Source organism: Lepisma saccharinum, chromosome 11, assembly GCF_977018435.1.
Source record: "Lepisma saccharinum chromosome 11, izLepSacc3.1, whole genome shotgun sequence".
NCBI lineage: Eukaryota > Metazoa > Arthropoda > Insecta > Zygentoma > Lepismatidae > Lepisma > Lepisma saccharinum.
The window spans coordinates 11,186,992-11,212,760 of record NC_139239.1 but is presented as its reverse complement, the minus strand read 5'-3'; the positions used below and the strand labels follow the sequence as shown (position 1 = coordinate 11,212,760).

Below are 25,769 nucleotides of genomic sequence, written 5' to 3'. Positions count from 1 at the left end.
GGTTCAGTAACACATGCAATCTCAAACAATATCATGCACGTCAAGTTCATCAACTCTTATGAACCATGTAAAAATTCATTACCGACAATAGAATGACTTGCATGAAAATAAGAACTACAATATTACAGAAATATAAGCCATAAGATGCAATTATACCATTTGATCAATTACTAATCATATCATTTTTTCATACACAATGAATATGGAAAAAAGGCACTTTTTAAATTGGAAGCATATGATATTTGATGTTCATTATATTTCTGACACACAATATAAAAGCGTGTTTCAAAAACATTATTATACTGTTATACACATCTAATTAGTTTGCAATAATACACATGTAGTTAGTTTATAACAATGCTGAAGAGGGAAGCACTTCAATTAATTCATTTCTGTTAAATTAGCGCAAACTCTTTGGTGAAAATAAGTTATTGTATTTTTTAACATACATGATATTGCACATCTATTACAAGGATTAAATCCTGCAACTCTATAGCACCACTACCATACACTTTATATGTAACCCCTCTGAACTATAAATTAAGGATTAGCCCAGATACAAAATCTCATGGGCAAGGAACCAGAGCATGTGACACACACACTTTCTGGTCCACATGCAGTCTTTATGTTAATACAATGGAATCCTGATTCTACATTCCCGGATTTCACATTTTCCCACATTATACATTCAATCTTGATGATCCCAACATAGAAAAATTGTACCAAATGTACCTCGATTTTAGTTTTTCCGGCTTAGCCCCTAAAAAAACGTAAAGTCGAGGTTCCACTGTATTAAACCTTGGTCCAGCTATTTTAAGAACTCTAACAACATCTCTGTAAACAGGAAAAAAACAAAAAAAAACAATACTTGCAAACAATAACCAATGGGTACCAGAGATATAGTTTTACATGGATTCCATACAATGTATGTATGCCCCCATACCTGAAGACCTGTTTACAAGAATATAACTCGATTGCCAGTAAGAGCTAAAAAAACAAAACATTTTGAAAAGCTGTTAATAAATATACTGAAAGTTAGGCAGAATCAAAAATAAAATTTACAGTAAAAAAAAAGAAAAAGTAAAGTGTTCCCCTGTGCATAGCACCACGCCATGAAGGCGTATAGGGGGTGTGGGGGTAACGCCCCACACTTTATTGATCCGGTCGTGAGTGGGGGTGATGTGATCAGCATCACGCCCCTGACCGCCTTTACCCCCCAGGGTTTCCCCCAGGTACCCATGTTATTCGATGCTGGGTAGGCGTGAATTTTAATATGTCCTCGTGTTAATATCGTGTTTATAATGGACATTTCCACTAGAATATGGAATATGTTATAAAGCCATATATTTTGCTTATAACAAATAAACGAAATGTGCTAAATATCTAGGAGACATTTAATTTCCTTCAACAAAATATACTTGAATGCAGCATCAAAGCAGCGGAAACAAACATCCTCTGTATTGCCACAGCAATTCTGACAATATTTGTTTAGTATAACATTCAGTATCTTTGGCTTGCTCGTAAAGTTATGGAGCTTTCATATCGGAATGACAAGCGACAATGGGGTTCACATCAGTGTCACATGTGACATGGACCTTTTCAGTCTATAAAAAAGCATTTACTGTGGTACATGAAAGATCCAAGACAACACAGAAAATGGCCCAGTCTGAGTAATACATGAAGCTTGTAGTGTCACTCCGGTAAGAAATGTTGTATTTGTTTCTGTAGATTTGTTCCCAAGGGACAAGTATCACTCTTTGGTCTGAAATTTCCCTTAGCATGAGCCACAAAAATGAGAAGAAAATATTATTATTATTCATACTGACAGCTTCCTGGTGGTATCACAACATTGGAAGTCTCACGTTTGTTTTAAAACACAGATAAACATGAGGAACTGCAGGAATCATTTTCACTCAAATGCCTTTTACAATAGATATAAAGAAATTTCGTGAAAATGTCCACTGTTTTATGAAGATTTTCCACATATTCATTTACATTATACTAAAAAAAGTGTACTTATTTAAAAATATTACATTATATAATACCTGTCAGTTATATAAAATACTTAATTTATATTTAACAATTTCATCTCAGAAAAGAGTATCTACAAAAAAGAAAGTCTACAAAAAATATGTTAGTTCACTAAAAAATACAATTGTGCCAAAAAATATGACAACAGAATACACATCTATGGATTATATATGCTTTAGGAAAGTTTATTAGACTAGGAATGATTCATATTGAACATGATGGTTTCTGTGAATGTGAATCTTGTTGCAGACACTTTGCTAAACCTCGCAATGCAGATTCTTTTCCTCTGATTCTTGTTTCTAACTAATCTGAATCTTCTCCTCCATCATACTCTGCTGCAGCATATGTTACATCACTGCTGCGAGCTCTGGGTGTCATATTTGCTTGAAGAACATTTCTGACAGCAGGGTTCATTGCGAGTTCCAATGGTGTTTGGCCGTCATTGTTATGAAGGTTAGGATCTGCACCACACTGTAACAAGAGCTCGACAATCTTAAAATGACTTCGAGATGCAGCAGCATGGAGGGGAGAATCACCAAGCTTGTTCTGGAAGGGGAAAATATTATTTTAATTGTAATAAATATTATAATTATAATTTTAAAGATATTATCCTTTACGTATAGTCAAAAGGATTAACTTTCATCAGTTGCAACTCAGCAATGATAGTAAGTTGGGCAAGTCATTTAATGACTAAGAAGAGACCCAAAATTAAAAGAAAAAGTCCAACATTTTTTCTCATTTCATTATTATTAGCTCCTAAACAGGTAGTAAGTTAATATTAGAGAGCAATTTAATGGGCAACAGTGTAAAATGCACAAATTTCCTTAATTTTGTGCCACATTTCAATATAAAATGGCAGTTATTTTAATATTCCCATTATCTTTATCTTATGTTGAATCCGTGAATATTTTAAAGCAATACTTTGGCACACTGGCATGGTACAGTAGCAATAAAAAACCTAAATTCTAACATTTATGCCTGCTCTAAACAACTGTAAGTTGTTACAATGTTCAAGTACTAATATTGACATGAATCTTGAAAGCATTGTTCCTGTTACAGCACTATTTACAGCTATTTTTCCAACTTACTTGAGCATTAACTGCAGGGCTTGAAAGAGAAAGAAGTTCAGTAACACACTCAATATGTCCAGCATGGCTTGCCCAGTACAGAGGCGTATTGTGAGCTCGATCCAATGCTGTTCCAGACACTCCCTGCTGAAGGCACTCCTTTAGAAAGCTCAAATTTCCTCGCCTGGCTGCTTCATGTAGAGGAAGTTCAACTTCCTCTGTCTGGGTTTCGACTGAAACATAAAAAGAGCAAATTACAATCAATTCACAATTACATCAGCACTCTAGTAGTGTGCATTTCTACATATTGCATATAAAAATTAAGCCTTAGAAATAGAAAGTATGTAATGCTATCTTTGATATTTGCTGGCAGAAATCTATCATAATACAAATAAAGTGAAGTTCATGTATGTAAATGAATATACAGGGTGGCTCAATAAGTCACTTAAGACCCTCAGTACAAGGCCACTGCGGCATGGAATGTGAAAATGGCGATGACCAATCATTGCCTGGCCAAGGGGGAACCACATTGACGCCACCCACACGGTTGGCGGCCATCTTGAATTCAACTTCAGAATTTTAAATGGGAAGGGGTTCGTGCGTTATATCAAAATGGGCTAGAATTTCACGAGAAATGCAATGGTGAAGGTTTTTTCGACGTATCTTTAACCAGTAAAAAGTTATGACTGAATTCTTGTACCAATTTGCTCCTTTTCGAGGTGTTAGAAAAATGCCTTAAAATTTGTTTAGCGCATCGGTAATGCATCGAGATCAAAGTGACGTCTAGGGAGAAAAGTTTGCATGCCATTGCATACGATATTAATCGGATACATCCATGAAGAGCTGTGCATTATAAATGGTTGTCGCGAACAATTTACAGTGTGACACTTCCATTGAATTAAAAGTCCTTCACAGTGACAAGGCTAATGTTTATGTTCAGAAGGAAGTTCATAAACAGAATATGCGACCCTTGTCATCTGATAACTAACTTTGGACAAAAACAGGTTCATAACGTTCCCATAAGTGTTCTGGTTTTCTTCCCTATTGAAAAAACTCTGTAAAAAGTACCTTCTTCCATAAGCAAGGATGAAAAAAACTGTTTATTTAACAAATCCAAGTAGCCCTAAGCATTTAAGGTTCCGTTGATGGAAAATTGACTAACCAATCGTGTTCCACACAGCACGCCACACCATTAACTTACCAACACTAACCATTCAGCTTTGATCTGTCGAAAATGGGTTATCAGATAAAAAGCATCGAATATTCTGTTTATGAACTTCCTTCTGAACATAAACATTAGCCTTGTCACTGTGAAGGACTTTTCATTTAATGGAAGCGTCACACTGTAAATTGTTCGCGACAACCATTTATAATGCGCAGCTCTTCATGGATGTATCCGATTAATATCGTATGCAATGGCATGCGAACTTTTCTCCCTAGACGTCACTTTGATCTCGATGCATTACCGATGCGCTAAACAAATTTTAAGGCATTTTTCTAACACCTCGAAAAGGAGCAAATTGGTACAAGAATTCAGTCATAACTTTTTACTGGTTAAAGATACGTCGAAAAAACCTTCACCATTGCATTTCTCGTGAAATTCTAGCCCATTTTGATATGTCGCATGAACCCCTTCCCATTTAAAATTCTGAAGTTGAATTCAAGATTGCCGCCAACCGTGTGGGTGGCGTCAATGTGGTTCCCCCTTGGCCAGGCAATGATTGGTCATCGCCATTTTCACATTCCATGTCGCAGTGGCCTTGTACTGAGGGTGTTAAGTGACTTATTGAGCCACCCTGTATAGTAACACAGTTGAATCTGCATATAATCATTATGATTTATTAAAGCAGCCATCATGATCACTGGTTCTATATTAGGTATTTTATTTGAAATTTTAAAACTTGGCCATCATATAAAAAAATGTAGTACTTACCATAGTTACTTGGAATTAGACCTGTCTTGTCCCCACATCGTGCTTTCCACCAGTTAGGATCTGACACTTGATCATAAACATAAAGTACATCACCTTCCGTGAAACTTAACTCATCAGGCTGCAAAATGAAATAATTTATATTATTATATAAATTTTATTTGTAAAATATGCATAACAGAGCACACACCTATTAAATTATCTTTGGTATGACTTGAGATGACCGGACCCCTCTCCGATTTTCTTCATATTTGACATAGTCACTAATTGAGGTCCCCTTAAAATTTGTCGGAAACGTCTAGAAATTTCGAACTATTGACGCTAGCCTCACGAACCATTGGCGCTAGCCCCACTAACCATTGGCACGTGGTTAGGTTAGTTTCGGTTAGGCAAACATAGTTAAAATTTTGTGTCGTGGTAGTATCAGGATCTAGAAATTGCAAATAATTGCGAACCATTGGCACGTGGTTACGTTAGTTTCGGTTAGGTTAGGCAAACATAGGTAAAATTTGGTGTCGCGGTAGTATCAGGAATATATATATTTGCTTGTGAAACAAAAAAATAAATGAAAATCGACAGTTTCCATTCCGAAAGCTAACGCCTTATTTTAGCTTATTTTGCAATTTCTAGACGTTTCTGACAAGTTTTAACTTCAGATGCGTGATTAGGAGGCCTTAATTAGTGAGTATGCCAAATATGAAGAAAATTGGAGAGGGGTCCGGTCATCTCAAGTCATTCCTTATCTTTTTCTAGTTCAACTGCTAAATTCGTACAATCCCAAAAAAACAATTACTGACAGCATATTTTCAAATCCACATTAAATTTTCATAAGTTTGTATATGTATACTAGCATTACTCAGTACTTAGCATGCTCTGATATTATCCAATTGTTTTTAATTCATATTTCCATCTTTCTACATGAAATTAAAATCAAGTTTAGAAAGTGTGTATAAAAGCATATCAATAACACACTCTTCACATCACAATAATATTCAATTTGTGTTGACCTTACAAAAGCAAAAAGAAAACAAAAAAATGGCAATAGGTACTTACATACTGTGCAGTATAGTTGTACAGAGCCCTCATGACTTTCACTTTTCCTTAAAAAAGGAAAACTACTATTTTAGAATGTACATGTAAATTACATGTTACATGTATTTAAAAAAATGTGCTTAGAGTAAGGGAAATTAGTTGAACATCATGCTCTCTACTATATGAGAGTGAATTTTGGCAGTCATTTTAACTCATTATAATGAATGAAGAGATATCATAGAAAAAACTTTTAATTGAAAAATTATAGGTATAAGATCATCTTTCCTGGTGATGTGATTCGAACAAGTGTTTTCAGGTTACCCAGCCAGGTTAAATCGGCATCAGCTTCCTACGTTTCGAGCACATACATTGATCTTATCATCAGGGAATGTAAAAAAATCACCAGAATACACATTGGAACTTCTGGGAAGCCACTTTCCAAAAGCCATAGTTAATCTTTTCCGCCACACACTCACTTCCATATATTTCCTCTACGATGGGAAATATTACGAACAAACTGACGAAGTTGCCATGGGTTCACCACTTTAACCGACGGTCGTGAATTTCTACATGGAACATTTTGAACATGGAGCTCCAGAAGACGCTCCCAACCAATCTTCCTGTTTTTACAGATATGTGGATGACAGTTTCATCATTTGGCCACATGGACGACTGGCATTACACACTTTCCTCGATTTCCTGAACAACCAGCATTCAAACAAACATCCAGTTCACCATGAAGATAGAAGACTATGACTGCCTCCTGTTCCTGGACATCCTAATCCACCGCAAACCAGATGGCACCCTAGGACATAGTGTGTATAGAAAACGACCTGTACCTAAATGCCAATCGCTTCCATCATAAAGCACAGCGTCTAGCTGTTCAGAACACTCTTACCCACAAGGAAGTAAGCATTTCGGACCAGGAGAATCTACAGTCAGAATTCACTCATCTCAGAACCACACTACAGCAGAATGGATACCACATTAGAGATATCAACAAAACAGTTTCATCTCAGCAGAGACCAACCAAGGACAAGTGTGTCCCTTAGAAGGGTTGATTCTTCACAACCCAGAGAAGCCGAAGATGAGGACGAGGCCCTTACAAGGACTGGAACCGACGAGTAAAGGAAGCCATAGCCATTTCATGAGAAAGCACTAATGTCAATTAACTAACATGGGACTCCAACTCAGTCATGCCTGGAACCCACTCCTCTGTCATAATATGACACCAGCCAATAAGAACACCAGGATCCAGAGCGAGCCAATAGGAAGACAGTATCAAAGCTCCGCCCCATCACAGTCATGTATTTAACCCTACACTGGTTTCTATTTTTTACATTCCCTGATGATGAAAGCAATGTATGAACTTGAAACGTTGGAAGCTAACGCAGATTTAACCTGGCTGTTAACTTGAGAAGACTTGTAAGATCATAGTGATTTACCATAAGTCTATGTTGGTTTCTTATATTATAATACACACAAATCTGTTTGTTTGCGATTTTACACTAGCAAGAGATATAGTGATCATGATTATATCACAAAACTTGTATGACAGATTATAATTAGCATGATAACCCTCATATACCTTATTATGAGACATTTCAATTCAGTGCAAGTGCCGAAGGAATATGCTATGCCTATGTGGACTATACAGGGAGATAAACCTTGTACCTACAAAATCCTAGATGATCAGAGATCTTTGAAGGCCACGGTTTGTACAGGGAGAAATTTTCAATTTGCCCCTTATAATTTCATTTTTTTATCAGTACTTACCTGTACATACATCTTCATAATATCATTGACTTTCATTTACATCATTAAACTTGGTATTAACATATAAACTACCTTAGAAGATTGTTATTCGCATATATTTTCACCTTTTTCTTGGCTTGAAAGCCTCTCTTTACCAATCCTGAGCTACCCCTGTGAGAATATGATAATTTTTGCATCATTTATGAAGATTATGTTCCATATGAACGATTTCTGTTGTTTTTAGCTCACGGAGATGTATTATAGTGGAGTAATAAGAGTTTATTTTATGGTACTATTTATGACACCATGTGCATTGTTACCATCTCCATGTGCTATGAACTAAATCTGTGGCATTGTGTGTTATGCATTACTTTCGTAGTGTTTGTACAGAAAGGTAGTGGTTTTGAAAGTTATGACTTGCAGGAAGAATGGGAAATGAATGTGAATGGAATCTGACATGTTGTTACGTTGTTTGTGTTTTGTAACTTGGAGCCGTATTCGAAATATCGAAGATTGAAGGTTGACAATCCTGTGTTACGTCAGGGAGCATGAGATTTACTGCAGACGATGTTTTGGTTCCTGTCACATGGTACTTGATTTTTGTTTGGAAGGTGAGCATGCATCTTTAGTGTGAAAGATACCCTGTGTGAGGCGTGATTCATCTGCCATTTGACACTTTGCCCCTGCAACCACGTAGCAGAAAGTGCATTTTTTAAGGCTAGTACTATGAAAAATTATATATTGTTCATACTGGAAATGGTTGTTAGGTTAGGAGGGCCAGGAGTTTGTTTTACCTACACGGGTGATACTTTGGGATCAAATATCTCAAATGTTATTCGTGTTTCCCTAACGCTTAACCCACTTTTATGTTACGTAAAACATTGAAATCTGTAGATAAAAAAAAAAAAAATGGCATAATTCTCGAGGAAGTACAGTGGGTCAACGGACCCGGTAATTGTTCAGATTGTTCTTTGATTCTTCATTTTCAAATTCTCCTAGCAGGAAGACTAATTATCGTAGAGTTTTGGCAATCATTGTCACACGAAATTTGAACCTTCCTTAAAGTAGTGAACATTGTTTGGATTTCGAAAAAGTTATTTATGTTGAAAAAAAAACCTTACACGGTAATGGTTCTGATTGTTTTATGATTTCTCCTAGCACAAAGACTAATTTTTGTAGAATTTTGGAAATCATTGTCACACGAAACTTGAACCTTCCTTAAAATAATGAGCACTGTTTGGACTTGAAAAAAAAGTTATTTATGTTGAAAAAAAAACTTGAAAATTACTTTACGCACTTCTCATGGACAAGCGACAGTAAATATTGTAGAAGCGTGGGAATGAATGTAGAAGTAAATTGGAACCTTAGTATAATGCATTTAGGGACTTTATGTTAATGCTAAGGGAACCAAACCTAACCTGCATAAGCTAACCATGAAGCATATATTGAACAAAACCTTAAGTAATTGCTAAAACTCCGCAGTATGTGTTAACAGACATACATCGAAATCGAACCATGTAAAAATTGCATTCATAGCATGATGAAATCGCAATAAAACAAAAGGAACTTGGTCCAGTATTATTTTTCCCTTAATGTATTGTTATTGGGATAGAGTTGGGTACTTGTCTGATAAGGCCCGAACACCTCTCACTCGTTTATTTCCTTAATTTTAGCATTGAACTTACATATTCTGCATTGCGGAAGATTCTTTAAGGTGAAGTTATGTCTTTTTCCATAAAATAGTGTCAACTTTTCATATTACAAGTCATCATTTGTCTTCCTTGTTATGCTTGGGTAACAGACAATATGGCGTGCAGTAGTGCTGGTGTTTTGTTGATTTGGAGTGGGTATACAGTGTTTCAACCTTCTTAACCGAAAAATACCTACTTTCGTGTTTATTATGTCATCATAAACCATTGATGGATAGCCCCAAAAACCATTCACGATAGCCCCACGAACCATTGACGGATAGCCCCACGGACCATTTCCGGCAACGTTAGGTTAGGTAAGCATAGTTAAAAAAAAATCTCGTAAAAAAAGGCACGTTTGGAAACACTGCTGAGACCGTGTGACTTAAGATGCTCGCCCCATCTGCACGTACATAATGGAAATAACGGCCTAATGTTACAGAAGATGCAAGTTCCTTACGTAACAACTGATTATTTATTGTTCTGCAGCATTCTATGGTGAAGTTTTTAGTTTCCGCGAAAGACAATACCTCAAAGAACCTCGACAATGATACAGAAAGTGATTTCAGTAAATATGCGATAATGCCCGGACACCTTTCACTCGTTTATTTCCTTAATTTTACCACTGGTACTTAGCTATTTTGCCTTGCGGGACATTCTTTAAGGTGAAGTTATGCCTTTTTCCATAAAATAGTGTCAACTTTTCATATTACGATTGATTATTTGTCTTACTTGTTCCGCTTCTGTAATAGACAATATGGCGTGCACTCGTCACGGATCATCATGCATCGTGCTTGTTTTGTAGATTTGGAGTGGGTATGCAGTGTTTCAACCTTCTCCACCGAAAAATACCTAATTTCGTGTTTATTATGTCATCACAAACCATTGATGTATAGCCCCAAACAACCATTCACGATAGCCCCAAAAACCATTCACGGATAGCCCCAAAAAACCTTCGCAATAGCCCAAAAAAAAACATTCACGATAGCCCCAAAAAACCTTCGCGATAGCCCAAAAAAACATTCACGATAGCCCCACGGACCATTTCCGGCATGGTTAGGTTAGGCTGGGTTAGGTAAGCATAGTTAAAAAAAAAATTCTCGTAAGAAAAAGGCACGTTGCGTGACTTTCAACGCTCTCGCCATCTGCCTGCACACAATGGAAACAACGGCATAATGTGGCAGGCAATGCCAATTTCTTACGTAAAAAGTGATTAATTCTTGTTCGGCAGCATTCAAAAACGAAGTTCTTACTTTCCGTGAAAGAAAATACCTCCAAGAACGTCCAGAATGCTCATGAAACTCATTTCAGTAAGTACTTTCCCCTGTAAATTTGAAGAAATCCGCCCGGGCGATATCGCATATTTACTGTAGTTTCTCCTGTAAATTTGAAGAAATCCGTTCGGGCGATATCAGACAGTTACCCAGAGTTGTAGACAGCAAATCTCAACCTACAGAATTGTAATTTAAGTGCTGAATAAGTCTCCCAAGAAAACGTACACTGTGAATACCATTAATTCTTACACATCATCAGAGCCACAGCTAAGAGGGAGGGGATGGCAAACAATAATATTACATGTAGCCTAAATAGTAAATGTTGCGACATTCTGTCGAAGTATTGGCATATATATAACTGGTAGAATCAGTCCTAAATTTCTAGCATTCATTTACAATTAACTCCCTGACAAGACCGGAGGAGGAAGAGGGGGAGGGTCTTCATAACAATTTAAGCTAAACAAAAGTCAGAGAAATATTCTGTCCGTTTTCCTCCGGCTGTAAGACCTATGTCGTTCAAACTTTTTAATAACATATATTTTCCCTTGTACTAAAGTTTTCAGGAAGACTAAATGAAATTACGATGCGAACATTTCTGGTATTCATTTATGCATTTTACATCACAGACACGTTTACGATATAAAATACAAACAACACCACATTCTGTAGTAACAATTATATATACCCGGTTTGGGTGCTGGCTTGGGCGGTAGAGGGGTCTTTTTAACAACAGAGTCCTCCATGTTTTGTTTATCACACACACTTCTTGACCCCCTAGTGGTGTAACAGAGAACCAAGAGAACTATATGAAATGAACGCAGTCAAATACACGTCAAATATTTGAACGAACTGCATGTGGCGCTTCACAACGGTTTGCGGCTAAAACCAAAACTACTTGAGTTCCTTCGACTAATTTGACTAAACTCGAGGAAATAAATTCAATCAGGGATTTACTGGGTAAATCTGGGTTCAGTTCCGGTTTGGGCTATTGGTATGGTAGAGTCCGCTACAGGGCCAGCGGAAGGGGGGGGGGGGTCGAACCGTGCCACCGCCCAGAGCGGCAAAATTTGAAGAGAAGAAAAGAATAAGCTTATTGAAAACTTGAAAGTTATAATTAGGGCTAAAATTTTGATGCAAATGCATCTTTCTTTTGGTAAGGCAGACACATTGCATAAGTAGATAGGAACGTGTTTTACACTTAAGTGAATTAATTGGGATGCCTTTGTTAGGACATTTATTTTCATTTTTTGACCCTTTTTGGAGTAAAGGTCATTTTTTAAACTTTTTAAACCGTTTATCATTTTTCGGTCTTTTAAAAGTAATATTATGCAATTTCCTACATTTTGGTGAAAGAAGGGGCATTGCAAATGTAACCCTTTGAAGGAGAGAGGTTAACTACTCTCGTCTCATTGTCTTCGGCGCGGTTCTGAAGGACTGTGTTTGAAGAAACAAAGGAATTCTGTGCAGTCTTGTTGACACAAGTTGCTATGCAACATTTCAGCTCAGACAATGTGATTTCCCCCTCTGTCAGTAAATACATTGTCGCCAGACGGATTTTTTTTTTAAAAAAAAGGGGGGTACAATGTTTTGTGCTCTGTGTTGGACATTTTGTCAGGGAAGCAATTTGCACTCTATGGAATTGAAAGTGACTTAACAGCAAGTGATATTGTTCATTTCAAGTACGCTCTTCTTGTGTCGGTGGAAGTCGAGAGAAATTTTTCCGTGTACAAGGCTCTCTTGTCCGAAAACCGACAATCATTCACTTTTGAAAATTTGCATATGACTTTCGTTGTGTACTGCAACTCAATACTTAAAGTGTAAAAGATGACAAAAAGTGAACTTTCTTACTTGTACTACCATACGCAATGAACATGTGATAGATACTGGGTAAGAACTGAAAATATAGAGAAATTCTGTAATTTTGTTAATTTTCGGTACACTAACTAATTTTGGCGTCCTAATCACGAATCTGTTGTAAAAAACCGGGGGTCACGTCTGGAAATTGTACATTTTGATGAAACATTCCATGGGTATCCCCACAAATCATTGACGTTGGCCCCAAAAATCATCCACGGGTAGCCCCACAAACCATTCACACGAGGTTAGGTTAGGTCTGTTAGGTTAGGTTCCATTAGCATTCATGTCACCCCTAAATTGATCGAGAAAATAGGATTCGTACTAAAGTTGAACATCATAAATAATTTTCTTGTAAAACAAAGGCGTGGTTCGAAACAATGACAGGAGATTACATTTTCGTTCGTAAAACTACGCATATACACCTATATATATAAAAAATTCAATCTGCTTTTTTTCAAATTTCCAGACGTGACCCCCGGTTTTTTACAACAGATTCGTGATTAGGAGGCCAAAATTAGTTAGTATACCGAAAATTAACAAAATTGGAGACTTTCTCTATATTGTCAATTCGCTCCAGATACTCTAACGTTAATTTGTAATTTGAATTTCTTTTGGTAGTTTATAAATTTGTTTTACAAATCTCTCAGAATTTTTAGGTCATTTTTCTAAGTTTATAGGGCATTTTCTTGCATGCATTAGGTCATAAATGCATTTTTTAAAGGTCATTTTTGGCAATTTTAAGGACATCAAAATCCTAGCCCTATAGTCGTTTTCCCGCTGAGAAGACACAACGGGCTCTTATGGACAATGCTTTTCTTATGGGAAATACGAGCGCGCTGTTGTGAAATTTCTCGATTTACAAATTTAGCTTACGTAAAATCGGTACCTGCAGTTTTGCAGGAAATTTTGTAGAGAATATGATGGTGAGCACAAAAAAGTGGTAACTTGTTTACATATTTTTAGATAAATTAAAAACTCAAATTTTCTGTGAAAACAAAATTTCCAGCGACAAAGTTGTGAAGAAAATAATGAAATTATTTTTTATAACCACTCAAAGGTTCCCAGAAATATTACTTCCATGCATTTGGAGTTTCTTTTTAACCCGAACGCGCGTGAAGTAAGGGGACGTTGTCTGGCCATCTTGAGCCGACTCACCGCAGCATTCCGGCTAATCACCACCAAGTTTTCGAGTTGTTATTTTATTTCCATTCAGTAAAAATATTAACTTCATTCAGTTTGTTATAATAGAATTGCAATTACTTTAATTTAATAATTGACAATTATTTCCAATGCTGCTGTTGTGAGCAACATTAGTGCTGTCGCAAATACACGTTGTTTTTGTTTACATTACTGTCGACGTTAATACTGAAATGAAGATCACCTTTCAGTTTCCAACGTACACATAAATTCATAGATAATAATGAATTTATATATATATATATATATATATATATATATATATATATATATATATACAGTGATCACAACGCTACATTTTAAAAGTAGCTTCGCTACAACTACAGCTACTCTTCCAAAATGTAGCTTCGTTACAGCTACAGCTACATTTACCAAAAAGTAGCTCGCTACGCTACTCCTATTCGCTACTCGCTACTTTGCTACTTTTTGAGCTACTTCTGCATAAAAAATAACTTAAAAACAACGATATGGGTATTAAAAAAAAATCCCCTACTACTGGTAAATAGATTCTGTTATTCATTATAATGATTCCAGTCATTTGATAATTTTGATAGCAATGTTACTTCAGTTACTTATTTTTACTATAGTTTTTGAGAATACCATACCTATGCAAGTAGCATATCAATTCAAATTTGATATATGAATAATTGCAATTAGGTTGTTACCCAAATTACATAATTATTACAATTATACACAAATAAAATTTGGTAGAATTAAGTACATATTTATGTTCACATCAACATATTTTTCGTGAGAATAAATATTTCATTATCATTCTTCCTCGTTCTCACAATTAGCCGAAAGTGGCAGAAAGCAACTATAGATAAGAGAATAATTAAATAAACCATTTATCCTCATTGTTATGATTGAGAGAAGTGGAAGAATAGATGAGGAGGTAAACAAAGGAGGACAAATGAATGGTGGTGGACTATATCAAAGCGTTCGAAGATTAATATGGAATAGGGATGTATCTATGAAATGCAAGAAGGTAATATGTAACACATACTATGTGCCAATAATTACGTATGGAGCAGAGACTTGGACAATGACATAGAGAGACAAAGAAAAGATGCAGGCAGTGGAGATTAATTTTTTAAGGAGTCTTGTGAGGAAGACTAGAAGGGATAGAATGAGAAATGAGAAGATTTGACAGACAGTGGGTGTAGTGAAGCTTCGGGACAGAATAGATCAGGCACAGATGAGATGGTTCGGAGACATAAGGAGTGGGAATAAGGCCAAGGGGGAGACTAAGATGTCGGTGGAAAGAGCAGATAGTGGAGAGTGTTAGGAGACAAGATTGGAACACCTTGGAAAGAGAGGAGTTGTGAAAGACCAGGGAAAAAATGGAGAGGCTTGACTTCTATGCCGACCCAGCCAGAGGCAGGAAACAGCGAAGGATGATGATGATGATGTCATGATTAGCAAAAGTTACCGATAAGTGACGCAAAAGTAGGAGAAATACATAAATTTGAAAACTATGTATATTAACTAAAGAAAATTGTCGTTTCTGCAGGAAAGTCAATAACTTGTACATACTTTTTGCAATATGATAAAATTATTGAGGAAACTGTCGTGTAAACCTGAGTGTTCTAAACGTATTGTAATTTTAAAATTTGTGAACAAATACTATCTCGAAAATAACTGTAATTCCAGAAACTCTTCATTCAATAATTTCTTGCTGGTGAGATCTTATATACTGACGATGATCAATGCTGTTAACGTACTGAGCCATTTATTGCTGGCACTATTCCCTTGTCAGTGCAGTGGAAATTCCATCGCTCGTTTTTGCACTGCAAGTTGTGTCTTACACAGCAATTAATGACATTTTGGCGTCTCTTAAACCATGAAAATCCACAGGATTTGTTCCGGGGGTGACGCAAATGAGGCACTTTTTTCCAGTGGTGCAGCAAACGAGGCATGTTTCTCCCCAAAATAGCGATGCAGCTAAAAAGAACGTAGCTGTTAGCAGGAATATATTCATATATGTCACTTAGTTATCTGGATATCTGAATTCTTCAGATACTAATTAAATAAATTACGCAGATATCTATAATCTACAATCTAGATAATCTGTATCTCCATGTAATAGACTGTCTTTATGCAGAGGGGACCACTCCGCGACTTGCACGTTATTGGCTAGAGCTTGTGACATCACCAAGAGGACACGAGCGGAAGAAAGCTATGCGTAGAATGTAGCAGATGGCCCACGAAACGTGTTGTTTTCATGCATCTTTTGATATTATACACCAAAGCTGTTAATTTAATTTGACAACAAGAGATCAAATACGCGATAGAAGAATACCCGAAACAATGCATAGTTTATTTTTTTAGTGATATCTTGTCCCTGTAGGCTGTAGTCCACTGCCGGCTTTTCTTTCCAGCTAACCTATTACATTTATTTTAAATGAAAAAATATAAATATGCTGACCAAGGCAGTAATTTATTTTATTAAAAACATAAACTAAACGTAACGTTTCAAACTTCTAGCAAGGTCTTCATCAGACTCTGTATAAAGTACAAAAGTAACCTTGCTAGAAGGTTGAAACGTTACGTTTAGTTTATGTTTTTAATAAAATAAATTACTGCCTTGGTCAGCATATTTATATTTTTTCATAATAATGGAAACAAGGCTTAATGGTGTTATTATTTTAAATGTATAATTCTAAGGAAAGTTCTTGTCCGGGCATATCCTGATATGACTTTTTACTGAATGTTCTGGAATTTCCCTTTAATATTTTTACGCTACTTTTAAGATTCTCCAGTTGATCGCCACGATGAGGATAAATTTGTTTTTGTTATTTAGCGTCTTCTTTCACTTTTGGCTAATCGCGACGAACAGGATGAGTGATGATTAGTTTAAATTGATGAAGTTACACTCACAGCAGGCACGTATCCAAGGGAGAGCTTATTGGCTCGAGCCCTCCCGAAAGTTTTCGGTTTACAATAGATAAAATGAGGTTTTTGGTTTCTTGTGGTCGGAAATAAAATAATGTGACGATAATTTAAGGACAGAAATAATTATCGAGTCAAGCACGTATCCAAGGTGGGAATCAGGGGGCTCCAGCACCCCCTTCAGGAAATTACGCTACATAAAATTAGGTTCATGGCTTCTTGAATAATGTGATGATAATTTGAGAGAAATAATTATCGAGGCAAGACACAGAATGTTCTGTAACCCTGTTATTGTTAATAGAGCGTATTCAAGGTGGGATCAGGGGGCTGGAGTCTCCCCTTATTTATTTATTAGGTTTTTGTTTTCTTGAATAGTGTGCTGATAATATAAGGAGAGAAATACTTACCAAGGCAACACGGAGAATATTCTATAACCCTGTTGTTGATAATATTGCATTAAAACTTTTTTTGAGCTTTCGGTGTTGTCGCTGCACTATGTAAAGACTTGTCAGCATTTGGAAGCTGCAAACGTAGCGCCACACGTAGGGCGATTCATTGTAATTTTTTAATCTGTGGAAGGCGCGAGAGGGAACGTTCATGAATAAGAGAAGGAGTCGAACTACTGGCAACATTAACGAATCGTTTTATCTGCGGAACATTCTAGAATATAATGAGGTTAAAATACGCGGCTTCAATTTCCAAGTTGATCTGTACAACAGAATCTGTTAATGAGAATTCAAAGGTAAGTGTGATAGTTCATTCATACTGTCGATTAGTGATCAGCAGAGCTAGGAATTTTAGGTGCAAAAATTTGCCAATAAAGGTAAAAAAAGGTGCCAATTTTTGTACAAAATAGGTGCTAATTTTCGGATGTAAAATTTATTGTGTGCAGTGCATACATATATGATTCAACTTGTCTGGATAAAGACATAAAGTATTCTCTGGTTTTAAATCGTTTAATATAACTAAGCAAAGAAAATTCTCTGATACATTAGAAAGCGACATAAAGGAAAATATGCCTCTTCTTACTTGCTTAGAATTAGTCATCTAGAAAACTGTTAAAATATATTACATTCAAAATTTCTATGTTCTTCTGAGTTCTTTCCAATTTTAAAAGTCCCATAGCTACGCATAAAAATATCTTTAAACAATTTATGGCAGGTGTGTACCATATCCAATGCCTTTTAGAAGCCATGTATTTGGTATTTTCTCAGACATTTCTAGGGCGTTGTATTAAAAAAGAAAAAATGAGTTCAGATGGTTCCCAATCAACTCGTAAGAAGTCTAACTTTGAAATATTTGTGAAAAATATGACAAATCATTTATTTGTAATATAATTAGCTGTACCTAATGACGCTCTTCAAGTACTGAAAGTAATATCATTCGGTTCATTTACAAAACCGAAATCCTTCAGCTCTCGGAAGTAGCAAGGAAAGCCATACCCTCAAAAGTTTATTCTTTCTTTTCAATTTTTGGTGGACAATGTGAAGAGCCGGCCAAGGTTTATTTTCGTATGTAGTGGTATTAAATGCAGATACATGCGTGTGTTTTAGGATGACATGTCAATTTCTCGTTTATGTGAAAATGTAAACTTTAATGTAAGCAGAAGCATGTGCGCATCACAGTTAAAGATTTTCGCATCTACAAAGAAAATCCAAAACACATTCCCACCTCGCCATACTCCGTGGCGGAGGGGTTAGCATAGCACGCTATGACGCCTGAGGTCCCAGGTTCGAATCCTGGCCTGCCCATGGGTGTTATTTTTGAGTGTCCATCAATTTCATCATATCATCATCACTCATCCTCATCTTCGCGATTAGCCAAAAGTGGCAGAAATGCGAAGTAAAATAAACCAAATCAATCAATCAAATATTCCCATCTTACTCCAAGAGACCTTGTAAATCCAATCCAAAATCTACCAATAGAACCTGCAGTGAGTCTCATTTATCTCGTGCATTCATCTGACTAATGTAATTTTCTTACAATTTGACTTAGAGTTTAACATAAAATGGCGTTGTGTTTGTGTTGCATTCGATATCACAATTAGATTTTAAGCAATTTATGTCCAATTATAAGTATACCTAATACATAGGTAAAAAATAGTCCCCCCTCTGATAAAATCGCAAATTGCAGCCTGTTTAAATGTCTAGGAAAGATTTCATTTCACCTAGGAATGATATCGCGATGCGATGAGTCGAGCCTCATCTCGTCTCCTGTGTGGTGAGGTCCTTCTCGTTCTTGTTTGTGCTTATTTTTCTTTCGGTTTCCACTCTGAGGTTATGAAAACTTATTCCAAATTCACCTCATTCTCAGATAGGCTAATCGGCACTCTATTTTTTAAAAAATATATATATATCTTAATTTATAGGTTTAAGTATAGTTTTCCCAACACCCTCTTACAAATTTATGAAAAATATGGGTGAAGTGCAGGAGTACATTGTAACACATCCATCCCCCCCCCCCCCCCCCCAGTTGGTCTGTCGTGTCTCGTCTCGTTCGTGTAAGTGTTCCGTTTCGGAAAATTCCATTATAAATATTCAAAAGAAAATGGGGTCAGTCATATACTCTTCTGATGAAGATTTGTATCATATCTTCGAATCGACGCGACCACTGCTTTAGAAATGTGTACCCCCCCTTACGCAAAGCAGCAATCGTCTGCAGCATAATTGTCTGAGAGTCAATCTGATTCCATCGTTCCACACACATTTTAAACAATTTTCATCTCCTTAAAGAGGTTTCCAAGAACTTAGGTCAATGAACTAACTAGTAGCAAGCACAATGTAGTATAATAAGTTTACAATTAAATGTTTTGAATTTCTGTGGTAAGGACTATAATGCTTAAAATTTATAAACAATAATACATTTTTTATTGGGCGAATTGATAATAGGTAATTTTAACAGTAGCACCTTCCGTCTGCTGTCAAATTACCAAAGGGGGGTACAGGGGGTACAACTCGATTTACGGATTTAGGGGGGTACAGTACCCCCTTCAAAAATTTGCGGGGGTACAATGTACCCCTGTACCCCCCCCCCCGTTCCTGCGCCACTGGTTGCACCACTGAGTAAGTCCGAAATTTGGAGGAACAAATTGAATCAATCCTGCTGCAGCAACTTCATTTTTGCGAAGCAATGATTATTTTATTCCAGGCGATTATCTTCTATTATTATTGCACGTGGCAAGAGCACAAACAGGGTGATTTGTTCTCATTCTACCGGCATTCATGAAAAGATGTGCAGTGGCGCAGGAACGTTTTTCATTTGGGGGGGGGGTACAAAATTCAGCCTCCCATATATATATAAACACAAATACTACTGCACCTAGAAATACATTTCGGGGGTCCAACCAAGTGTTGCAATAATAATAATAATTATTATTATTATTATATTTAATTAAATTAAAATATTAATTAAATATGTAAGTGAATTAATATTGTATTGTTGTTTTTACATGAATAGGTAAAAGATAGTAAAACAATAGATATAAAAGCATATATTCATTATCTAGCTTACGTGTAGTTAAGATCGCCAAGATTTGCATATAAACAACTGCCCTGGCAAGGAATTTAATGTCGAATAGAAAAGGAATTGATTATTTATTGAATAACAAACAAGGAGTTAGATCCAATTAACGAAAAGTAAAGTTTCTGATTAATATTTTATGGATATTATCATTAGTTGTGTGCATAAATCTTTTGGAACCCTTCAAAGCCGTATGAGCCAAATTCCCTGCCTTCCAATACGTTCAGCGGAAATAACCATTGATTATATAACAAATGCTAAACAATTATATTTTGATTATTTACTTTTATTTCTTGGTAAGTCTTTCGGGAGTGTGTCTGGACCCCCTCCTAAATACGTCCTTGATAGTTAGGTATAATGTGAAGGCATGGGAAATATTCTATTTTAGAACAGCACACGAATGTCCTGTTATTTAATGCAAAATTTGCATAACTATTTTTTCTTTGTTTTTCTCAGATTTTAAAACCAGATAAGAATTCTGAAACATATAAAGCTCTGGACTTCATTCTGGCCTTATTTCAATTTAACGGAACGGAAAATCAGGAGTTCGAAATGTGAAAATTGCGAATAAAGATATATCTATTCATTTTAATGCAGGTTGAGATTAAAGGGGGTGAGGAGGATCTTGAGCCACCCCAACCAGGAATAATCACCTCCCACCCACTGACTATAGAAACCACATTATGAATATATCATACTTATAGAGTTCCACTTCAGTTCAGTGCATTCTAATTTAAAATTCCCATAGCTACGCATAAAAATATCTTTAAACAATTTTTTTTGCAGATGTGTACCACATCCAATTTCTTTTAGAAGCCATGTATTTGGTATTTACTCGGACATCTGTAAGGCGTTGTAAAAGAAAAAAAAAACGAACACCGAGTTGAGATAGTTCCCGATCAACTCGTAAAAAAGTCTAACTTTGAAATATTTGTGAAACATTTAACAAAGCATTTATTTGTTATATAATTAGCTGTTCCTGATGACACTCTTCAAGCATTGAAAGTACTATCATTACATATACAAAACCGAAATACTTCAGATGTCAGAGGAAGCAAGGAAAGGCATACGCTCAAAATGTTTTTTCTTTTTCGTTTCAATCTTTGGTGGACAATATGAAGAACCGCCCAAGGTTTCCTTTCGTATGTAGTAGTATTAAATGCAGATACATGCGTGTGTTTTAGGGTGACATGTCAATTTCTCGTTTATGTGAAAAGGTAAACTTTAATGTCACAGTTAAAGATTTTCGCATCTACAAAGAAAATCCAAAACACTTTCCCACCTCGGTGGCCTCCGTGGCGGAGGGGTTGGCATAGGGCGCTTTGACGCCAGAGGTACCAGGTTGGGCATGTGAGTGTTCATCAATTTCATGATATCATCGACCATCCTCATCTTTGCGATTAGCCAAAAGTGGCAGAAATGCGAAGTAAAATAAACCAAATAAATCAATCAAACATTCTCATCTCACTCAAAGACCTTGCGAATCCAATCCAAAATCTACCAATAGAACCTGCAGTGAGTTTCATTTATCTCGTGCATTCATCTGACTAATGTAATTTTCTTACAGATTGACTTTAGGGTTTAACTTAAAATAGCGTTGTGTTTGTGTTGAATTCTAATACATAGGAGGTAAAAATAATTCCGCTCCTCTGATAATATCGCAAATTGCACCTTGTTTAAATGTCTAGGAAAAAATTCATTTCACCTAGGAATGATATCGCGATGAAATGAGTCGAAAATTGTCACAGCCTCATCTCGTCTCCTGTGTGGCGAGGTCCTTCTCGTTCTTGTTTGTGTTCATTTTTGTTTCGGTTTCCACTCGGAAGTCATTAAAACTTATTCTAGATTCACTTCATGCTCAGATAGGCTAATCGGGACTCTATTTTCAAAATATCTTAATATATAGGTTTAAGTGTAGTTTTCCGAACACCCACTTACAAAGTTATGAAAAATATGGGTGAGGTACAGCAGTATATTGTAACCCCCCCCCCCCCCCCAAGTTGGTCTGTAGTATCTCGTCTCGATCGTGTAAGTTTTTCGTTTTGGACAATTCCATTTTAAATATTCAAAAGAAAATGGGATCAGTCATATACCGTTCGAATCGACGCGACCATTTCTTTAGAAAAGTGTACCCCCCTTCCCCTTACGCAAAGGAGCATTTGTCTGCAGCTTGATTTTCTGAGAGCAAATCTGATTCCATAGTTCCACACACATTTTAAACAATTTTCATCTCCTTAAAGAGGTTTCCAAGAACTTAGGTCAATGAACTAACTAGTAGCAACCACAATGTATAATGGAACCACAAGCAAAACAACCTGAGCACACCCGCGACTCCTGTGCGCGGTACTCCCACGTGGAGGGGAGGGGGAGAGTGGAACATGCTTCCTTAGGGCCCGAGCTGAACGGAAGAAGGGAAAGCTGCGCGGGGACTTTTCGTCCAAGGTTTTTTCCTTGTGGTCTCTCAATAGTAGAATAAGTTTAGAATGGTTTGAATTTCTGTGGTAAGGAAAATAATGTTTATAAGTTATAAACAATATACACTTTTTATTGGGCGAACTGAAAATAGGTTCTTTTAACAGTAGCACCTTGCGTCTGCTGTCAAATTACCAAGGGGGGGGGGGGTACAGGGAGTACAACTCGATTTACGGATTTAGGGGGTACAGTACCGCCTTCAAAAATTTAGGGGGTACAATGTACCTTTGTACCCCCCCGTTACTGCGCCACTGAAGGTGTGTATAAGTAAATAATCGACCCATTTATCTCAAGCGTCCGTATACGCTAACGAAGTAAGTTCCATTCTGTCCTCTTAATGACGTCATAGCGTGCACAGAATCATGGGAAAAATCTCGAAACCTCGGGATTGTCGATTTTTTCTGACACTGTTGCCACATTCAAAATTCACCTCAAAATGCCAAGAAAAAAGGCCGAGTCTGCTGCCACGCACGTGTCAGCAGTAAGAATAAGAGTCAAATTTGCTGCTGCCACGTAATTCGTCTGCTAAGAGGATGTTACAAATCTTAAGAACAGATGAAGAGGAGAAAAATGCAAGTTTATGATTAGTGTGAATGAATGTATAGGTAATTTAGAACCTTTTTCTTTAGAAAGCATTTAGCGATATTATTTTAACTCCTGCAACATTAAGGGTTATTGATTGTCGATTTTTCTGACACTGTTGCCACATTCAAAATTCACCTCAAAATGCCAAGAAAAAAGGCCGAGTGTGCTGCCACGCACGTGTCAGCAGTAAGAATAAGCGTCAAATTTGCTGCTGCCACGTAATTAGTCTGCTAAGAGGATGTTACAAATCTTAAGAACAGATGAAGAGGAGAAAAATGCAAGTTTATGATTAGTGTGAATGAATGTATAGGTAATTTAGAACCTTTTTCTTTAGAAAGCATTTAGCGATATTATTTTAACTCCTGCAACATTAAGGGTTATTGATTGTCGATTTTTCTGACACTGTTGCCACATTCAAAATTCACCTCAAAATGCCAAGAAAAAAGGCCGAGTGTGCTGCCACGCACGTGTCAGCAGTAAGAATAAGCGTCAAATTTGCTGCTGCCACGTAATTAGTCTGCTAAGAGGATGTTACAAATCTTAAGAACAGATGAAGAGGAGAAAAATGCAAGTTTATGATTAGTGTGAATGAATGTATAGGTAATTTAGAACCTTTTTCTTTAGAAAGCATTTAGCGATATTATTTTAATGCTAACAGAACCTAACCTAACTACAAGAACATTTAGGTTTATATCAGAAGAATGCTAAGGGACATAATCTTAAAACATTTTTTGTGAAAGTAATCGCTACAACTTCACAGTATGTGTTATGGTTAGACGTAATTGCATACATAGCATGATGAAATCACGATAAGACAAAAACCGAGTCTGCTGCCACGCGCATCTTTTTTGAGGTTCCAGCAGAAAAAGAACGTGGCAGCAGACACTGCCAAGAAAAAATGTAGCGTAGCGAAATTTTCGCTACAACTACAGGAATTTTGTAGCTTCGCTACCGCTACAACTACAATTTTCAAAATGTAGCGTCGCTACAGCTACAGCTACAAATTTTGTAGCTAGCTACAGTAGCGACGCTACAAGTAGCTCGCTACTTCTGACCACTGTATATATATATATATACATATATATGTAACACATTACCATATCTAAATGTTATTCTATGAAATAATTACAGAGAAAGGCGAATGAATATTAAATGTGCCTGTGTATTAAATTAAATCTAATGGGAAAATGACATGATAATGAACTGTAATGTTCACAGTATAATATTAATAGTAATAATTACATATAATTATCATTATATATATAAAATATGTAACACCTACATTGTGAAGGAAGCTCATCATTTCCCGGCGACGTGAGCTAGCGCTGTATTGGCAACACTGTGCGGTTTCTCCATAAGCGCCGTTGTGTCTTCTGAACGTGAAAACGACTTTAGTTATAATATTATATTATATTGTATAACTTGGAAGTTAATATGTGCCAATCCACCGTTTTGAAGGAACATATCAGTAGTCTCACTTTATTGAGTTGGTGTTTTAAGTCCGCTTTATGCACAGTAAGGCTAATCGGGACTGGACTTACAGTTTAAAGTGGGATCAGAACCACTATGTGCCTCCACCAGGTATCGAACCCAGGACCCCTTTATTACAAGGCGACTGCGCGATAGGGGAGGCCTAGTCTCACTTTAAAACCACAGTGCCACAAGGTGGTCGCTCATGAGATTCAGTGTATTACAAACCAGTTGTGTGGCTTTACATTCCTTTGCTCACTTTGAACAAATGTTTTCAAAACATTAATCTACGATATTTTAGATGCTGTTAGATTTCTTGCAAATATATCAGCTCTTTGAAAAAAGCAGGAGTGATGAAAAAATTCAGTTTCTTAAGCGCCACTTGGCAGCCAAGAAGGGTCTCCCTCCCTCCACTCGTGGAGGCGTCGGGAGGCGGCGACCTGTGAGCATAGGCGTGTGCAGACACTGTGATTAGGGGAGGAAGGGGTGCAAATGCATTGATAAAAGTTCAGTTCGGAAAGAAAAACCTAATTTTATCTCACTATTCTAGTTTTATTGCTTTTTTGCGCCCATCCCCATCAGACAGTTTAGCACTTGTACTTACAAGGGAAGTTATCTAAGTGCCCCCCTTCGATTTCCATGAAACTCGGCAGGTGTATAGAGGGGCTCAAAGGAAGAAATACGTGTTTTTTTGTTTCGGCTAAAAAACTGTTCTACGGGGCAAACCCCACCCTCAAATGTCAAGATGAGGACTAATTGAAGTGGGGATCTGACCCCTGTGTCCTCCTCCGATTTCCATGAAACTTACTTGGCATGTGGATAGAAGGGCCTAAAGGAAGAAATACTTTTTTTTGTTTCAGCTAAAAAACAGTTTTAGGGACAAAACCCCCCTCAAATGTCAAAATGAGGACAAATTGAAGTGAGGATCTGACCCCTGTGTCCCCCTCCGATTTCCATGTAACTTGGCAGGTGTATAAAGGGGGCCAAAGGAAGAAATATG

General features: G+C 36.8%; 1 protein-coding gene across 1 annotated transcript; it reads right to left on the bottom strand.

Annotated features, from left to right (window-relative positions):
* Positions 1 to 1,267: 1,267 nt before the first annotated feature.
* On the bottom strand, positions 1,268 to 11,554 carry LOC145995138 (osteoclast-stimulating factor 1-like). The gene is made up of 5 exons (XM_083131679.1): positions 11,463 to 11,554; positions 6,082 to 6,128; positions 5,032 to 5,149; positions 3,120 to 3,331; positions 1,268 to 2,577 (listed from the first exon to the last, which is right to left on the bottom strand). Exons 1-5 carry the CDS (start codon positions 11,518 to 11,520, stop codon positions 2,335 to 2,337), a joined length of 678 nt encoding a protein of 225 aa, XP_082987805.1. The 5' UTR covers positions 11,521 to 11,554; the 3' UTR covers positions 1,268 to 2,334.
* Positions 11,555 to 25,769: the final 14,215 nt, after the last annotated feature.

Excerpts from the sequence above, each read along its gene's own strand:
- LOC145995138 (XM_083131679.1), bottom strand. The coding sequence starts at position 11,520 with ATGGAGGACTCTGTTGTTAAAAAGACCCCTCTACCGCCCAAGCCAGCA. Across the intron at positions 6,129-11,462 it reads CAAGCCAGCACCCAAACCGG|GAAAAGTGAAAGTCATGAGG; the intron begins GTATATATAATT and ends TCCTTTTTTAAG. Across the intron at positions 2,578-3,119 it reads GCCCTGCAGTTAATGCTCAA|AACAAGCTTGGTGATTCTCC; the intron begins GTAAGTTGGAAA and ends TTCCCCTTCCAG.